The 20,360-nt window shown below is 41.7% G+C and overlaps 1 protein-coding gene across 2 annotated transcripts in view; it reads right to left on the bottom strand.

The window, feature by feature from the left end:
* NMNAT2 (nicotinamide nucleotide adenylyltransferase 2) overlaps positions 1-14,211 on the bottom strand; it is a 113,153-nt gene extending 98,942 nt beyond the window's left edge. For both annotated transcript variants that reach the window (XR_009551577.1, XM_007523820.3), the window contains exon 1: positions 14,043-14,211. Coding sequence is in view for 1 of the 2 variants with exons in the window: in XM_007523820.3 (XP_007523882.1) it covers positions 14,043-14,127 (85 nt within the window). In the remaining variant the exon portion in view is untranslated. The remainder of the gene's footprint in view (positions 1-14,042) is intronic.
* Between the last annotated feature and the right edge of the window lie 6,149 nt (positions 14,212-20,360).

Raw genomic sequence — 20,360 nt, forward strand, 5'->3', positions numbered from 1 at the left:
ACCCTTCCAGCATCCAAAATAAAAGAGCTTTGAGTTGATAAGGAAAACATAGATAATGCTAATATTTTATTAGCACTTTTATCCAGCAGATCCCATACTTAACAAGTGATATTCTAGGAGTCAGAGACTCATTTCATTAATAAGCAGTATAAACAAAGAGATTGTCCTAGCTCTAGAGACAGACAACAAACAATAAACATAATAAATAAGGAAATAACACACTTGTTCAAAGGTGCTAAGGAGTAAGGGGGAGATAAAGCAGAGCAGCACAAAGGTATCTGAGTTGTGACTGTACATTATGTGACCATGGCAGAAGGATCTTCCAAGTAAAAGGAGAAGATGACATCAGAGCAAGGGCATTGGAGGAGAGTGGATTAGATGGGAGGAGATCTAGGGAAGGGCATCCCAAGCAGAGGAGACACTAAATAGAGAGACTCTAAGGTGAAGCAAAGAAGTCTTATATGGCAGACACAGAATAAGATGAGAAGACATTGGTTGGAGGAACGGGATAAGGGACAAAGCACGCAGATGGTGGAGGACTTTTAGGCCATTATTGTGACTCTAACATTGAGTGAGATGTGACAAGAGCCATTGGAGGATTGCTGAGAAAGCAACTTATATGATCTGACTTAGATCTCACTTTTTAAAAAAATTTTATTGGGGAATTAATGTTTTACATTCGACAGTAAATACAATAGTTTGTACATGCATAACATTTCCCAGTTTTCCATATAACAATACAACCCCCACTAGGTCCTCTGTCATCCTTCTTGGATCTGTATTCTCCCCACCCACCCACCCCAGAGTCTTTTACTTTGGTGCAATACGCCAATGGAGCTCACATTTTAAAAGGATCACTTTGGCTATTTTGTTGAGAATTGAATAGAGTCAACAGAAAGTGCAGAGAGCTCAATTAAGAGGTTGCTCTAATAATTCAGATGAAGGATAACAGGACCTTATCCGTGGGTGAGAAGTTGGAAGAAGTGGGTGGTTCCAGTGATCTCTTGAGGACAGAGAAATCCAAAAACACTTGCTGATGTAATGAAGTGTCCAAAAAAAGAAGGACCAGGCACTACTCTAAGGTTTTTGACCAAAACAACAGTAGTAAGAGAAAAATGCCTATGCACTTGGTGTTTTTTTTATGTTTTTACATTTTTTGACCATGTACTCCAATAGTAATAAAGTATTTGTGTATGTTTACCATATATATATGTGTGTGTGTGTGTGTGTTTACCATATATACGAAAGTGTATATTTGACTCTCCTATATGCTTACATTGAGATTGATATAAGAAATATTAATGAAGCAATTTCTTTGTGGGTAAAAATAAGTAGAAACCTTTTTTTTTAAAAAGAGAATGAGAAGGGTAGTAGAGATAGCATAATGGTTATTCAACAAACTCACTCATGTTTGAGGCGCCCAGGTCCCAGATTCAATCCCTCCACACTAGTATAAACCAGAGATGAGCAATGTTCTAGTAAAAATAAAAAGAAAGAAAGAGAGAGAGAGAGAGAGAGAGAGGAGAGAGAAGACAATGCATGGATGGGGAAAAATATTTACAAAAGATACAACTGACTAAGGACTTTATATAAGACATACAAAAAATTGAATGTATTTATTTTGAGTATCTAGTCTTATCTAGAGGCTATAGCTGCACTTTCTTGACCTTTCTACTGTCAGGTAAATATTAAGTAAGATCAGGTAAGGGAGATAGCATAATGGGTGTGCAAAATGATTTTTATGTCTGAGACTTCAAAGTCTCAGGGTCAATCCCCCCACTACCACCATAAGTAGAAAGGTGCTGGTACCTGGTACAGCATTTGCCTTGACAGCAGAGCTCTTAAGATTATGGAAATAATAAAACAAAAGGAGGAGGCATTTCAGTTCCCAGCATCACCTTCAGCTAGTGATCTGGCCTCCCTCTTCTCTCTCTCTCTACCTCTCTCTCTCTCTCTCTCATAGTAAATAAACAGATAAGGAGAGGAGGGGAAAGAAAGAAGGAGGAGGAGAAGGAGGAGGGGAAGGAGGAAGAGGAGGAGAAGAAGAGGAGGAGGAGGGAAAGGGAGAGGGAGAATGAGGAGAAGAGGAAGGGGAAGAGGAAGGAGGAAGAGGAGGAGGAGAATGGATCAGGCAGCAGTGCACTGGGTTACGTGAACATGGCGTGAAGTGCAAGGACCAGCATAAGGGTTTGGGTTCAAGCCTGCAGGGGGAGATTGCTTCACAAGCAGCGAAGTAGGTCTACAGGTGTCTATCTTCCTTTCCCCCTCTCTGTCTTCCCCTCCCCTCTCAATTTCTCTCTGTCCTATCTAGAAACAACAACAGCAATAACAAGGACAACAAAATGGAAAAAATAGCCTCCAGGAACAGTTGATTCATAGTGCAGGCACTGAGCCCCAGTGATAACCCTGGAAGCAAAAAAAAAAAGAGGAAAGAGAAGAAGAGACAATTAGGAGGATGGCCCTGGTCACGGGATATAAGCTGCTAAAGATTTGTGAGCTAAAATGATTCTGAAACTGTGTGCCAAACTAGACTCAAAAAAAGCAAATGTGTCCCATGCAGTTGAAAGCTTATAACTGGAAAACCTCTCGCAATAGAAAACTTCCTTCCTTGTACACTGATGTTGCATTTACGTATACTGAGATATGGAACATATCCATAAATAGTTATGTGATTTTCTACACAATAATTCCTATATCTTAGTGCCTTGTTACATCAAATATTTAAGAACTTCCTTTCTAGTGTTATCTTTATTTATTGGCTAGAGACAGAAATCGAGAGCGTTGGAGAGATAGAGAAGGAGAGAGAAAGAGAAACATGTGAAGCACAGCTTCACCACTTGCAAAGCTTTCCTCCTGCTGGTGGGGACCAAGTGCTCCAACCCAGGTCCTTGTGCATTGTAACTCATGTGCTCAACCAGGTGTGCCACCACCCAGACTCTTGAGTAGTGTCTTTTTTAAAAGGTTGATATTGAAATCATATTTGATACATTTCTTTGTGTTCTTAGGATCTTTTTAAGCAATTCAGGTTCATCCGAAAAACTCTTTAAAAATGTACGAGAACTCTACTTAAAAATGTATATTTCGGGAGTCGGGCTGTAGCGCAGTGGGTTAAGCGCAGGTGGCGCAAAGCACAAGGACCGGCATAAGGATCCCGGTTCGAACCCCGGCTCCCCACCTGCAGGGGAGTCACTTCACAGGCGGTGAAGCAGGTCTTCAGGTGTCTTTCTTGCCTCCTCTCTGTCTTCCCCTCCTCTCTCCATTTCTCTCTATCCTATCCAACAACGACAACAACAATAATAACTACAACAATAAAACAACAAGGGCAACAAAAGGGAATAAATAAATAAAATAAATATATATTTTTTAAAATGTATATTTCGGGAGTCTGGCGGTAGGTAGCACAGTGGATTAAGCGCACGTGGCGTGAAGCACAAGAACTGGCTTAAGGATTCCGGTTCCAGCCCCGCGATCCCCACCTACGTAGTTTCACAGGCAATGAAGGTATTCTATAGGTGTCTGTCTTTCTCTCCCTTTCTCTGTCTTCCCCTCCTCTCTCCATTTCTCTCTGTCCTATGTAACATCAACAATAAGTACAACAACAATAAAACAACAAGGGCAACAAAAGGGAAAATAAATAAACATTAAATTTTTTTTTTAATATTTTATTTTATTTATTCCCTTTTGTTGCCCTTGTTGTTTTATTGTTGTAGTTATTATTGTTGTTGTCGTCGTTGTTGGTTAGGACAGAGAGAAATGGAGAGAGGAGGGGAAGACAGAGAGGAGGAGAGAAAGATAGACACCTGCAGACCTGCTTCACCGCCTGTGAAGCGACTCCCCTGCAGGTGGGGAGCCGGGGTTCGAACCGGGATCCTTATGCCAGTCCTTGTGCTTTGCGCCACCTGCGCTTAACCCACTGCGCTACAGCCCCACTCCCCTAAAATTTTTTAAGTGTAGGGAGTCGGGTGATAGCGCAGCGGGTTAAGCGCAGGTGGCGCAAAGCGAAAGGATTTTCCATAAGGGTAAGGATTCCGGTTCCACCCGGCTCCCCACCTGCAGGGGAGTTGCTTCACAAGCAGTGAAGCAGGTCTGCGGGTGTCTATCTTTCTCTCCTCCTCTCCATTTCTCTCTGTCTTATCCAATAACGAACGACATCAACAATAACTACAACAATAAAACAAGGGCAACAAAAAGGAATAAAATAAAATAAAATCAGTTTAAAAAAATTTTAAGTGTATATTTCTTTTTTAAAAAAATATTTATTTATTTACTCCCTTTTGTTGCCCTTGTTTTTTATTGTTGTTATAGTTGTTATTGATGTCGTCCTTGTTGGATAGGACAGAGAGAAATGGAGAGGGGAGGGGGAAGACAGAGAGGGGGAGAGAAAGATAGACACCTGCAGACCTGCTTCACCGCTGTGAAGCGACTCCCCTGCAGGTGGGGAGCCGGGGGCTCGAACCGGGATCCTTCTGCTGGTCCTTTCCCTTTGCACCACATGTGCTTAACCCGCAGCACTACTGCGTGTATATTTCATAGCATTATTAAGTATAAAGCAACTGCTATGTCAAGAACAATGTATCAGTGGCTAAAAGGACAATGATATTATGAAATTTAAGTATGAATCTTTTTCTCAGTGATGCACTGACTACTCTTACAACTATTGCCTACCAATACAAAAGTAGCAAAAAATATATATTATCCAACTAGTTTTACATTTTTCGTCTCATATCTGAAGATACTTCCGAAGCAGAGATTCAAATGCCAGAATTCTAGTTTGCCCCACACTTTAGGCTGTTCATTTGAATTGATGCAACACTGGAAATCTGCGTAGAAATATTTGTCTTAAGATGCACAGCATTTCAAAGACTATTCCTACTAAACAATAATGCAAAATATTTCTTTAAACACATATAAAATTCTTGCTTCAGGGAGTTGTAGGCATAAAGTCTTAGACATTTAGAATAGCATTGGTTAGAACAAAAAAAAAAAAGAGATGAGAAACTGCAAATGAATATTTCTTCACTTCAAACTAATTAGAACATCAGCCTTCTTGCTTATGTGGTTCCTTAGCTGGGAACTCTAAATAGGACATTTTCCTCCTGTGGCTAACTTGTACATACATGAGGCTGAGTCAGTCAATTTTGCAGGAGAAATTCAATCAAGTCACCTGTTCATGAGAACAAAAAATGTCTACATCTTCTTTTTCATCTACTATTGTCAAATTATTGGCAGATGCAGAACACTACTAAGTGAAACTACCATGAATGACCTATAAGTTTCAATTAGTAGACTTTCAACTTGTCAGTGAGAATTTCCAAGTATCTACTTGAAAATATCACAGTCACCATGGTCATGAGAGTGGACAAGCTCTAAAATGGTTTTTAGAATTCCATCAACTCTTTCCAATTTCACAGCTTCAACATTTTCCCCCCAAAGCACTCCTCATGTCTGTCTTATGATGGTGCTGGAGATTGTGCCTGGAATTTTTGGTGCTTTAGGCATGAAAGGCTTTTTTGTATAACATGCTATCTCCCAAGACTTCAACATTTTTTTAAAAAGTCAACTTTAGTTACAGTCAACAATATTTATACACCTTTCCCATATTTGGGAGCTATTCTCTTCCGGATCCAGCTTTATGGTCCTTTTTCCAGCCATGACATTATCTCCCCAGACAATAACTTGGGCTCACCTGCATATCAGATGTCAGGCTCAGAAAAAACAAACAAACAAACAAACACAGAAAACCATGAGTATAGTCATGGGCCCTTTGGAATATAACTAAAATATGCCTACTAGCTATCTACAAAACAGAGACCCCCAAATCTTCATCTGCACTATTCCAGCCTTTAGGTACATGATTAGTCAACAATGTTTGGCTTTATATGTTAACTCTTCTTTTAGCCACCAGGTTCCAGATGCTACTGTGATGCCAACCAGACTTCCCTGGGCAGAGGATCCTTCCAATGTATCCTGGAGCCCTGCTTTCCCAGAGCCCCACCTTACTAGGGAAAGAGACAGACTGTAGTATGGATCAACCTGTCAACGCCCATGTTCAGCAGGGAAGCAATTACAGAAGTCAGACCTTCCACTTCTGCACCCCATAATGTCCCTTGGTCCATATTCCCAGAGGGATAAAGAATAGGAAAGCTATCAGGGGAGGGAATGGGATATGGAGTTCTGGAGGTGGGAATTGTGTGGCATTATGTACCCCTCTTATCCTATGATTTCTGTCAGTGTTTCCTTTTTATAAAAAAAAACTTTAAAAAAAATCAAATTTAGGATCTTGATTTTCTGCCACTTCAAGTTTTAAAGTCAGTGAACTCTTTTAATATTTTATTTTTCATAGTGAATTTTAATAGAAATCTACTTTCATTAAAAACCCAGCTTTTGAGAGTTGGGCAGTAGTACAGTGGGTTAAGTGCACATGGAGCAAAGCCCAAGGACCAACGTAAGGATACCGGTTCGAGCACCTGGCTCCCCACCTGCAGGGAAGTCGCTTCACAGGCAGTGAAGCAAGCTTGCAGATGTCTATCTTTCTCTTCTCATCTCTATCTTACCCTCCTCTCTCCATTTCTCTCTGACCTATCCAACAACAACAACATCAATAACTACAACAATAAAACAACAAGGGCAACAGAAGGAAATAAATAAATATTCACACATATCCATAAACTAGGGCAAAATATATACCTGAAGACAAAAGTACACAATAGTCTGCAATGAGTACCTCCCAACACTTCATCTGCACTATTCCAGCCTTTAGGTCCATAATTGTTCAACAATTTGTTTGGCTTTGTATGTTAACTCTCTTTTCAGTCACCAGGTTCCAGATGTCATCAGGATGTCGGCCAGGCTTCCCTGGACTGAAGACCCCACCAATGTGTCCTGGAGCTCCGCTTCCCCAGAGACCCACCCTACTAGGGAAAGAGAGAGGCAGACTGGGAGTATGGACCGACCAGTCAACGCCCATGTTCAGCGGGGAAGCAATTACAGAAGCCAGACCTTCCACCTTCTACAACCCACAATGACCCTGGGTCCATGCTCCCAGAGTGATAGAGAGTGGGGAAGCTATCAGGGGAGGGGGTGGGATATGGAGATCGGGTGGTGGGAATTGTGTGGAGTTGTACCCCTCCTACCCTATGGTTTTGTTAATTTATCTTTTCTTAAATTAAAAAAAAAACCAAAAAACAGCTTTCATCAGAAAACTGAGTCATCTCAGTCTAAAAAAAAAGACATTTAATTTAGCTATTTCCTTCTTTTGCATCAGTGTTAAAAACTTTAGAATAAGAAGTACAAACCTTTATTTTTCCCACAACTACAACTTGTTTCTCTTCCAGTGTTCTTTATTCATTCTCTTGGACAGAAACCTGTGAATTACCCTGGATTACTTTGCCAGTAGTCACACACAGAAGGTCAATAACAGGAGTCTCTTTCACCTCCTAAACTTTTACAGATACACTACCTTCTATCCCAAATACCATCCACCAGCCTGGGCAAAGTAATCATCTTCTCTGACTTAAACTCAGTAATGCTGACACGGATACTTTGCTAGGCACTACATTCTTGTCCTTCATCAATATAGATTCAAATTTAATTAAATTAATTAAAATATATGATTATGACACACTCTTACTTTAAAAACAAGGTCATTTTTGTCATCATGAGGATAAAATAAAGAATTCTTTACATGACTTATAAGGCTTAATAACTAAGCAGACATTCATCTTCATTTTCCTAATATGTCTTGGTTCTCTGATCACTATCCCAATCCTTGTGCATGGCTCACTTACTCTTCTACTTAGAACGAGATTCTATACATTCATTTATTCCTTATTTATTTAAACTATTATGAAAGAAAGACTTGATATTTATAAGTAACAGTATATTATACTATTATGGAGAGCCTGCTCCAATCTCGATTCTAGAAACTAAATCAGTGATAAAAATCAGTACTGTTTTTTTTTTTTTTTTTTGGTCTCAAAAGAGCTTAAGACCTAGCATGGGAAAATGGGAAATAGTCATTAAAGATAGAATGAGATGAGAACTGTGGCATGGAAATCTAAACAGATGTGGGACTGACTATCAGAATAATCAAACGATGTGGAAGTCACTGAGGCTCCCTACAGAAGTAAAGGATAAAAAAGTATTTGTTGTGGTAACAGAAGAGTGGGAAGCAAAGAGGATGTAGGAGAATGTTAGAAGGAATGTTCCAGTTAAATGGACAATACACAGCACTAAAGCAGAAATGGCCTTTCCTTGTGATAAGCTTAAGATATTGGGAACAGATCTTTCTTGAATACATTATGTGGTTAACTTGTGTGATAAAGAAAAGAACTCATGAAGTTTTCATTACTCTGTTGACAAATAAATTCACATGACTCTTCATAGGTGCCGGTGCAATGAAAGGATTTCAGAGGTATCTTGAATGAATGAGAAAGTCTAGCTATCAGAAAATTGGTGGTACACCAAAAAGAAATTTAGTCCATACTCCCAGAGAAATGAACAATAGAAATTTCTCCAATGAAGGATATGGGACACAGAACTCTGGTGGTGGAAACAGTTTAGAATTATACCCTGGGGGGCAGGCAGTGGTGCACCTGGTTATATGCATACAGTGCACAAGGATACAGGTTCATGCCCCTGGTCTCCACCTGCAAGGGTAAAACTTCACCATTGGTGAAGTAGTGTTGCAGTATCTGTCTCTCTCCCTCTCAGTCTCTCCCCCACCCCTCTCACTTTGTATCTCTATCCAATAATAAATTAATACACAAATAGGTTATGCCTCTATTATCTTATAATCTTGTAAATTAATACTAAATCACTAATAAAAATAAAACAATAAAAAAAAGAAGATCAGTGCTATTCTAACCAATAACTCAGACCTGTACTTGTGCTTGTCATGTGTAAAGGAGCATGGACAGTATTTTCTTACTTACCTTGCAAGGTTACGGTCAAATAAGACAGATGTGCAGAAGTATAAGGTACTATATTGTGCTTAGTGGTCTTTTACATGGGCATTTCAAGCACACTAAGTAATTTCCTTTTTGGGGGGGGTATTATCTTTATTTACTTGATAGAGACAGTTGTAAATTGAGAGGGAAGGGGGTGAAGAGAGAGAGAGAGAGAGAAAGAGAAAGAAATACCCACAGCACTGCCTTACCACTTGCAAGGTTTTCCTCCTGCAAGTGCGGACTGGGGGCTCAAACTCAGGTCCTTGTACATTATAACACATGTGCTCAACCAGGTGCACCACCACTTAGCCCCACAATTTCTTGATTTCTAACAATTTCTTACATATTATCAGCAGCTCGAAATTGTTTTTCCTGTGATTTCTAGTTGTAGCAGCTGAATATCTAATTCCATAACAAGTACAGACCTCTCCTCATTATTCTTTAGATGGGACATGATGGAATCTTGTCTCTTTTCAAGAGACCCAACTGTTCAAAGCAAAAATATTTTAAAAGTAGAAAAATTCAGTTATTTTGCAATCATCAAAAAGTAGGATTTTTTTTGTTATCAAGTTCCCCAAGCTTTTAAACTTTTTCAAGTCATCTTATTGGGAAAGTAATGGTTCACAGGATAGTTGCTGACACATGGGTACAATTTCTTTTTAAAAATACTTATTTAGTCATTAATGAGAAAAGGGGAGGGAGAGAGAACCAGAGCATACTAAAATATTTTAGATGGTGAGGATTATATAAATACTACCTATACAAATGAAGAGTTACAAATTACACTTCTCTCTTTTTTTTTTTTTTTTTTAACCATGACACTACTCAGTTCTGGCTTATGGTGGTAGTGCCAAAGATTGAACCTAGAATCTCTGATGCCTAAGGCCTGAAAGTCTGTTTGTAAACTGATAGATATTTTATTTGCCTGCCCCACACCTTCTATTTTCTTGTTAAGCAATTGGATTTCAAAATACAGGAGATTTACTAAATGTGTTTTGTTTCAAAGTCCTGTGTGGGCCTTTAAATTTCTTTCTATTGAAAATTGCAGATAACTTTTTAAAAATTCAATGTTTTATTGCATTATACTTCTATACTGTTTAGTATGTATTTTTTAAGTTCAGTCAAAAAGGAAAATTGTTCATGGGTAACTGGCTTCTTCAGAAAGTAAGAAAGAACTCTTAAGAAAATACATATTTATACATATCTCATTGAGTTGATTACCAATTTGGTTCTAATTTCTGTCAATGTGTGTCTGAAGGAAATTGCGTTCATGGAATTACTCAGTCAGATGATTACTGAACACTTCTTCCTGCCTTTGATACAGTGCAAAGGCCTCTGCAAGAGGAATCTGGCATGTGGTGTTCAAGTTTCAACTTTACCACCCACTCTTCACATCACTTAAGTCATTTTTTAAGTCACTCAGCCTTTGTTCATCATTTCTTGTTTGTGAAATGGGGAGTAAGTTACATAGCAAATATAGAAAGGCTTTGCAAAACAGAAATTATAAAAAATAAATTATAAAACTTACCATCAGATCAGAGACTCTTATTTGAATTTACAAAAGTTATTTAATATGTACCTTGTGTTCACACGCATTTTGGCTAAAATATTAGTTAGTTGGTTATCAGCTCCATAAAACCACAGAGAGCCCTCTTATCAACTTTCTGTGGTTTTTTTCCTGCATAATAATTAATGTACACACCAAAGATTTTGCTGATAGATCCCCAGTTCCACTATCAAACTAAGTAGTCACCACTTTCAAAAAGCTTCTTTCATCTATCTATAAATAATCTTGCTATAATTCGTAACTATTTCCACAAAGCCTAGCCTCTAAGACCTTGGAAAGTTGGCAGGTTTGGATGGATATAGCAAAAGTTTTTATTGCTATCATCTAACTCCCATTAGCTGCAAGAGAAAATCCTTGGTTCCCAGTCTAAGTCTATTTTTCTTGGAATCCTAAGCAAACAGAAGCACATCATTGGCTCCAGGAAGAGAAGTACCTGCTGGCTCACTGAAGATTCCAAGAGCCAAGAGACTACAAAAGAAAGCCTGTCCCTATCTGGGCAGCTGAGAGGACTAACCAACCATGCACCAACAAAAAAAGCTAGGGAAAATAGGGATAGAGAGGAAAGCAAGGGCAGGAGTGAAGACAACAGAATCAGACCCAAGGGCAGGAGTGAAGACAACAGAATCAGACCCAGGAAGTGAGGCCATGGTTAGAGCATATTTCTAACTCTGACACTATGTTTCCAGACAATACTTTCAGCCCACCTGCATGTTAGCTATCAAGCTCAGACAAAAATTAGTAAAGTCATGGGCTCCTTAGAATATGCCTAAAATAGACATCCTAGCTTCTTCCAACATGAAGACCCCAGATATCATCTGCTATATTCTTATCCTTAGGTTCCTGCTTATTAGACAATTTGTTCTGCTTTATATTGTAATGCTTTTCTGCCACCAAGTTGTAGATGCTACCATAATGCCAACCTGACTTCTCTGGGCAGACGAACTTACCAATGTGAGTTGGAAACCCACCTCCCCAGAGCCCTACTCCATTAGGGAAAGATAAAAACAGGCTGGGGGTATGGATCAACCTATCAATGCCCATGTCCAGTGAAGAAGCAATTACAGAGGCTAGACCTCCCACCATCAGCCCCCCATAAAAATCTTTGGTTCATACTCCCAGAGGGATAAAGGATAAGGAAACTTCTAATGGAGGGGATGGAGTATGGAACTATGGTGGTGGGATCTGTGTGGAATTGTACCTTGCTTATCCCACAATCTTGTTGACCATTATTAAATCACTAATTAAAAAAATTATGAGGTCCCAAGTTTGATCCTTGGCAAAAATGTGCTAGTATTGCTATGATTCTCTCTCTCTCTCATCTCAAGCTGGGGGTACATGGTCGGGTGGTGGTGCACCTGTTTGAGCATACATGTTACAGTGTTTGAGGACCTGAGTTTGAGCCCCTGGTCCCCACCTGCAGGGGAAAAGCTTCACTATCAGTAAAGCAGTGGTGCAGGTGTTTCTCTGTCTCTCTTCTTCTCTATCTCCCCTTTCCCTCTTGATTTCTGGCTGTCTCTATCCAATAAATAAATAAATATTTTTTAAAACCTTGAGAGGTATTCAAGTTGGAGGGACAGCATAGTAGTTATGGAAAAGACTTTCATGCCTGAGGCTCTGAGGTCCAGATTCAATCCTCAGCACCACCACAAGCCAGAGCTGATCAGTGCTCTGGTCTCTCTTTGTGTGTCTTTTACTCTGCATCTGCCTTTGGTTAAATAAATAAATAAACAAATAAATATTTTAAGTAAGTCTTTTAAAAAATGAAAGTAAAAAGCCTGGGCACTGATACTCTATTTGAAGACTGATAAAATGCTCTGGTCTTCGGCCCTGATGCTTGAACAAATGTCTTTATTGAATAGGTAAGTTGTCATCAGCATCTGAGAAAACACTCTTGAAAGCTGAAGAGATGGTGAGGAAGGAATGACTATCCCTCAGGCTCCTTCCTTGGATCCAATAAATATACCTACTTTAACTGCCCTGCTCAAGGTAGCTCTGTATCTTTTCAGGAGTCTTTTAACAAGCAAGTCCAGTTCAACGTACTTATTGGTTTAAAAAGAGGAATATTTTCAGTGTAAACCACCTCGCCGTTTCTATCCGGATAACATGGCTTTCGTGAAAGCCCTGGAGAGCTGGACACTGCTGGGCTCGGGTAAACACGTGTGCCCGCAACCACTTCCCGAGCGTCCTGATCTTCAGCACCACCGGCTCTGGACAGCGCCTGGTTGGGCCGCGACAGGGTCTCCCTCACTCCGCGTAAGCTGTCCTACACCCCAGCCCTCTCGCTCTCCTGGCCTCACTCCCCAAATTGCCAGGGGGGAGAAATACACCCCCTCCCAATTCTAGCCTTTCCTCAGTCCCTAAAGTGACCTCCACGTCCCTCCCTGGCGTCTAAAGGTTGGCATACGCCTCCGCGCCCGTGGGTCTGACCCGACAAGGCGTGGTTTACCCACCAGTAGACAGACGTGGACCACCTTTTCCAGGTCCCTGCAGAACCCCAAACCCGCAGCCAGCACCTAGACTGGTTTTCTCTCTCTCCACGCCCCAAAGGCTCCAAAAAAAAAAAAAAGCAACGCCCTCCGCCCCAACTCACTCCCCCCACCCATCTCTTCCCCTCTCTCTTTATCTCTCTCTCTTTTTCTCTGTATACACACACGCACAGGCGCGCGCACACTCCATGCCGCAAGCATCGGCCCCTGGGCAAAACCCCGGCCAACTTAGGCCCTGTCCATCCCACCACCAACCCCCCCCCCCCCAGCCCGGGACTGGAAGGAGCGCCCGCAACGGCAGCCCCGCCCTTCCCCTTCCCTGGCCGCCGTCTCCAGAGCCCCCCACCCGACCCCTCGCTTTCTACCTGGCTCAGCTCACAATCCTCCAACCCCCGACCTTTGCGCTTGGGTCTCCCGAGCCATCAAAGAAGCCACAAACGTATTTACTTGGAGCCCCTGCCATGTCCTGGTGCCCTGTGTGCGATTGGCTGTGTGTGTGTGTGTGTGTGTGTGTGTGTGTGTGTGTCCGTGTCCCAGGGTCCCACGCCGCCTCACTCCCCTACGCCTCCGCCCATCCTAAACAAACAGCACGTTCATCCCCACAACCCTCCTCCCTTCCCCGCACCCCAGCCTCTACCCGCATCCCGGCTCTCGCCAGTCGAGTAGCCAAACCGCCGCACAACCGCACCCCAACTCTCGAACCACCATCCTCCCACCCCACCCCCAGCCCTAAAAGACACTCGCCCAGCCGCCCTCCTCTTCCGAGCCCGGAGCCCCGCAGACCGCCGCCCCCCGCCCTCCGCCCCAGCGAGCGGAGCCGTGCAGGCTCAGCCCAAATACCCCCGAGCCGAGCCCGCGGTGGAGAGGCTCTCCCTACTGCGCCCGCCGGGTAGGCCAGATTCATAGGCGAACCCTTCCCCGGGAGTTGGGGGTACACTCCTGCCTGTGCAGGCACCCGGAAAACCCAGGTAAAAAGGTGGGAGGGGGAATCGAGAGGAAGCGAGGTGGAAGCAGCCTCAGGGGTAGGCAGGGGGGACTCACCGAACATCTGAATGTGCCCTTTGGTGATGGGGTTGAAGCTGCCGCAGGCCAGCAGGATGACGTGGGTCTTGGTGGTCTCGGTCATGGTGGTGCGGCTGATTCCCTGGCCCGCCGGGTCGCCTCTGTGCGGAGCCGGCTGCAGCGGGAGAAAGGAAGGCGAGGCTGGCGCCGGTGCTGGACTCGGAGCAGCCGCGCCACACGCACAGCGTCACTTGCCGCCTCCCCTTAACGCTTGCGGCTCCGGAGAGATCCCGGCTGCTTTTGTGTGACTTCCTCTCTCCCTCGCCCTTCTTTCCAGCTGCTTTTTTGTCCTGGGGTCTCCTAGCTCTGACCCCCACCCCACCTCTACATATCATTCCCTTGATATCCCCTCTATTAAGGCAAAACGTGGCACCGCAGCCCAGAACCACCAACACAGAAGCCCTTCCTCTTTCTCGTTTCCCTTCTTCCATTCAGTCCTCCTCAATCTAACATCGAATTCCTCTCACGTTCCCAAACCCCCCCAACGTGTCCGTTCTTAAAACTGTGTTTCTTGCTTTGTTTTGGCTTTTTTTTTTGTCCTGTTTTATTTTATTGCTTATTTACTTGGTAGAGATAGAGAAATTGGAAAAGGAAAGAGAGAGAGAGAGAGATGCAGCACTGCTTCACTTTTCTCCTTGCGGAGGGGACTAATCAGAGTGCGCTACCGCCTAGCACCCTCTTTTCTTTTTTCAAGATTAAGTGAGACGCGACAAGGATCTATTTCTGGGGTCTTCGAGTCCCCTTCCTCTAGTGAACTGAGTCCAGATCTTGACCCAAAGAGATGTCAAGACATAGAACCTGCTCATTCCTGGTGGTGTATTGGTCCTTTTAGTGGACTGGAGCTATGCTACCAGATTGTGAGAACAGGGAGTGGACAGAGTTACTGAGGCTGAGTTGAAACATTGTTCTGATTTTACATAAACTGTAAACGTTGAGACAAAGATTCACCTACTTACCAACAAATTTTTTGAGTGCCTACTATGTGATTGACTGATACAGACCCCACTGATGAAGCAAAGCTTCTGTCTTCATGGTGTTTATATGTTTCTGGAGGGAAATAGACAACAAACAGAGAAAAAAAATACTAGTGGATGGATTTAAAATACTGAACTGAGTCCAAATCTTGACCTAGGGAGGTGTCAAGACTGTGCAATGCACAGTAAGTGAAGGCCATTCACTCTCTGAAAGAGCAGAGGTTTAGTGGGAGAAACAGGGTTGCTTTACTTTTTTTAATTTTATTAAAATCAATGAAATAATGCTGGTTTGTAAGATTGCGTAGGTTTCTGGGGCAAGAGGCCATCTTAAATTGAGTAGTCTAGGGAGGGAAAATTTAAGCCAAGACTGCAATGACAAGAAGGAATTGCTTGTACAGATATTTCTGGACAAGGAAGGGTTTATTGAATGAAAGGTAGTCAGTGTGGCCACAGTGCCTGGGGAAAGGGCATTTGCATCAGGAGAAAGCACTGAAACTTATGATCAGACCAATCAAGCAGGCTTATAGACTTGAATACTTTTCTAAGTGGAATAACATAGAGAGTGATAACAAAGAGACCACTGAGGATTTAAAGTAGGGAAATGATAAATAATTTATATTTTTTAAGATTTAGAGAGAGGTGGTGGAAGGTGTGGTGACTTACACATAACATGTACGGCTGTGAAACTATGCCCCTGAAATCTTACAGTTTAGTAAACTACTGTTAACTCACTAAAAGTAAAAACTATTAAAAAGTAATGACACGGGGTGGGGGTATAGCATAATGGTTATGCAAAGAGACTTTCATGCCTGAGGCTCTCAAGTCCCAGGTTCAATTCCCCACACCACCATAAGCCAGAGCTGAGCAGTGCTCTGGTAAAAAAAAAAAAAAAAAAAAAAAAAAAAGTAATGACAGAGAGAACAGAAGATTGCTCTAGAATATGCACTAAACAGGGATTGAATGCATGCAAAACCTGTACTCTACCCACTGAATAATTACTCTGACTGCTAGGCAGAAAAGGCTTGCAAATGGGAACACAAGAAAAAATGTTCAGGGAAAGTCTGATGATCACTTAGGCAAGTGGGATTGACCATGGGCTAGGATTTACGGAGATGAGGTGGATGAGAAGCAAATGTCTCAGGATAACTTTGGAGACCAAGTGTAGGGCCTGTGCAGATAGATCACATCTGGAAGACAGGGAAAGAGAAAGCTAGGAAAATATCTAGAAATGTGACTTAAGCAAGTGAGTGGATGGGAATTGTGTAAGACAGGAAATAAAATCTGAGAAAAGACCGAATCTTCTATTCTGATATAATATTAATAACTAAAATTTATATTTCTTCTTTCCTTAGTAATTTTTATTGAGATGTAATTGACATGTAACATTGTATTTGTTGTAGGTATACATAGTAATTCTAAACTTTGAGATCTACAAATACACATATTTACCTTTTCTGGGCTTCAAGATTCTCAAATAAATTGCAGTCCCATCTTAGCATACTGGTTCTTATCCAAGAGCATGTAGTAGATGTACAGTAACACTCACTAAATTGTGCTGAATAGCAAATCAATTCTAACATGACCAAAAGTTCTAGCTTAAATACAAAAGACTTAAGAATTGATGCTCAGACCAGTAGGGGCTTAGAGGTTACACAGGCTCAGGTACTAGATGTAAATATATATATGCTCTAGATCAAGTGGGTGGAGTTAAAAAGTTAATTCCATCTACAAAATTTTTTTTCAAGAATGGGAGCTACTTTCTGCCCAACTCTCTAGTCCTTTTCCCTACTCTGACACCATTTTCTCAGACAATGGTTTTATCCAGCTAGCTACAAAACTCAAGCAAAAACTACCATAGTTGTGGACCCCTAGAAACATGCCTAAAATGGATTTCCAAGCTCTTTCACCTTAAGAGTCCTAACCTCATCTACCTGCTCCTACTTTTTGGTTCCTGTTCATTAACCATTTTGTCTCACTTTATGTCCTGCCACCTTCCAGACACCAAGTTGCAGATGTGACCGTGATTCCACCCTGACTTCTCTCGGCAGTCAACCTCACCGATGTGTTCTGGAACCTCACCTCTCCAGAGTCCTACCTCACTAGGGAAAGACAGAAACAGGCTGGGGGGTATAGATCGGCCTGCCAATGCCCTTTTCCAGCAGAGAAACTTGAACTCCTATCTTCTGCACCCCAAAACCAACTTTGTTCCATATTCCCAGTGGGGGAGAAGTGATAGGAGGATAAGAGGGCTCTGAACTCCAGCCCATCAGGTCCTGGAGAGAGGGGACAAAAAGGAGAGAAATATTTGAATGTAGTAATAGGGTGACATATGGCTTGGAGAGGAAGAGAGGACTCAACTTGGAAGAAAAAGGGAGCAAATATGTACAAATGTAGACAGTTGTAGAGATGACAGTTAACCCATGTCTGCAACTTTGGGAGAACTGTGGTGGTTCGCAATGAAGGGACTTGGGGTTCAGAACTCTGGTGGTGGGAACAGTGTGGAATTATAACCCTGTAGACATGTAACTTTGTAAATCGATATCAAATTTCCAATAAAAAAGAAAAAATAATAAAATAAACAGAAAAAAAGAATTGATGTATATTTATAATGAGACTTATATCTTCCCTGACACAGGATGCAGATAGTGAGGTAGAAAGAACAAGAGATATGGAAGGGAGGCTGACTTGGGAATGAAATTCTGACTCCTACTAGCTAGGCAATTAACATAATTATAGTTAAGCAATGAATATTTATTGACTGTCTGCCGTGCACCAGCAGTTGATTTAGGGGCTGTGAACAAAACAAAGTCCCTGCTTGAATATAGTTCACATATTAGAGGGAAGACAGCAGACCTAAACAAGTAAATACACATAATGGTAATAGGCACCACAATGAAAAAGATAAAGCTGGGTAAGAAGAGAAGGGATAGGAAATTATTTTTTATTTAAGGTGGTCAGAGATAACCTCTGGTGGGATGTTATTTGAGCAGAGACATGATTAAAGAGAAGGAATGTATTCTTTAAACATCTGAGAAAGAGTTATTCAGGAGGTGGTGCAATGGATAAAGCACTGGACTCTGAAGGCTTGGCATCATCTGTACCAGAGTAGCAATCTGATTTTCTTCCTCTCTCCCTCTCTTTCTCTCTCTCCATATATATTCTCCCTCTCATCATTGATAAAAAGCATCTTTTTTAAAAACTGAGGAACTTGGTGTATTGCACCAAAGTAAAAGAACCAGGGGTTGTGGGGGGTAAGAGGGGGAGGGTTCAGGTCCTGGAACATGATGGCAGAGGAGGACCTAGTGAAGGTTGTATTGTTATGTGGAAAACTGGAAAATGTTATGCATGTACAAACTATTGTATTTTACTGTCAACTGTAAACCATTAATCCCCCAATAAAGAAACTTAAAAAAAAAAAAACCAAACCTGAGGAAGAACATACCAAGCAGGACAGCAAGTGCCAAGAGCTGGAGGAAGAGGATCACTGAAGTTGTCATTGGATAAAAGGAAAACAGAAACAGAAGTAGAATCGATCATATGAACCCTTACACATTTTCACTGAGAAGTGGGAAGCCACTGGAAAGTTCTGAAAAGAGAAGCAGTGATTTGGCAGGAGATGGAAATTTGGGGTTCATCAGTAGCATTTACATTTAAAACTGCAGGATAAGATGAGGTCACTTCAGGGGAGTCAGGCCATAGCACAGAGGGTTAAGCGCAGGTGGCGCAAAGCACAAGGACCACAGTAAGGATCCCAGTTCGAGCCCCTAGCTCCCCACCTGCAGGGGAGTCACTTCACAAGCGGGGAAACAGGTCTGCAGGTGTCTATTTTTCTCACACCCTCTCTGTCTTCTCCTCCTCTCTCCATTTCTCTCTGTTCTATCTAACAACGATGACATCAATTACTATAACAATAAAATAGCAAGGGCAACAAAAGGGAATAAATAAATATTTTTTTAAACGAGGTCACCTCAATATATATACATGTATATAAAGGTGAATTGAAGTCCTCAGATTCACTCAAGAGCAACCCCAAACAAATTATAAGGGATAATGGTCACTAAATCCGACACGAAGTGCAGGCATTTTAAGTTGTTTACAGATTTAACTCTCACAGAAACTCTAGAAGATCATATAATTTTTTTTTAATATTTTATTTTATTTATTTATTCTCTTTTGTTGCCCTTGTTATTTTATTGTTGTAGTTATTATTGTTGTCATTGTTGTTGGATAGGACAGAGAGAAATAGAGAGGGGAGGGGGAAGACAGAGAGAGGGAGAGAAAGATAGACACCTGCAGACCTGTTTCACTGCTTGTGAAGCAACACCCCTGCAGGTGGGGAGCCAGGGCTTGAACCAGGATCCTTATGCAGGTCCTTGTGCTTAGCGCCACCTGCGCTTAACCCGCTGCGCTACAGCCCGACTCCTGATCATATAATTTATATCCCATCTCAGAGAGAAACATAAGATAAAGAATAAGAGAGAAATGAAGCTGGTTCAGGTAGTTACTATTGTATAAGTGTTGTACACTGTTAAACATTATATATCATAAAAAATAGTAAGTTGCCTCTCTAATAGACCAGATTAGTCTTCTTTTTTAAATTTTTATTTATTGATAGAGACATCCAGGAATTGAGAGGGTAGGGTGAGATAGAGAGGGAGAGAGACAGACACCTGCAACATTGCTTCACCACTTGCAAAGCTTTTCCCTTACAGGTGGGGGTGGGGTATTTGAACCTGGGTCCTTGCACATTGGAACATATACACTCAAATAAGTGTGATACCACCCAGCCCCCAGATTAATCTTCCAATAGAAAACCTATCCTTGACCCGAGGATACTCTCTCATATTGTTTTGCTGCTAAGCTGCACAAACCACAGTTGTAAAATGAGGACTACAGAGACATGAAGATTATAGTAATGTAAGTTGAACACCTAGCACATAAGAAATGATCAATAAGGGGAGTTCGGCGGTAGCACAGTGGGTTAAGCGCACTTGGCGCCAAGCGCAAGGACCGGCGTAAAGATACCGGTTTGAGCTCCTGGCTCCCCACCTACAGGGGAGTCGCTTCACAGGCGGTGAAGCAGGTCTGCAGGTGTCTATCTTTCTCTCCCTGTCTCTGTCTTCCCCTCCTCTCTCCATTTCTCTCTGTCCTATCCAACAACAATGACATCAATAACATCAACAATAATAACTACAACAATAAAACAAGGGCAATAAAAATAAAATAAATAAATGTAAAAAATTTTTAAAAAAGAAATGATCAATAAGTGGGGCCATGGTGGTGGTGCACCTGATTGAGCACACATGCTACAATGTGCAATGAC

The sequence above is a fragment of the Erinaceus europaeus genome, chromosome 9 (assembly GCF_950295315.1).
Source record: "Erinaceus europaeus chromosome 9, mEriEur2.1, whole genome shotgun sequence".
NCBI classification, from domain to species: Eukaryota; Metazoa; Chordata; class Mammalia; order Eulipotyphla; family Erinaceidae; genus Erinaceus; species Erinaceus europaeus.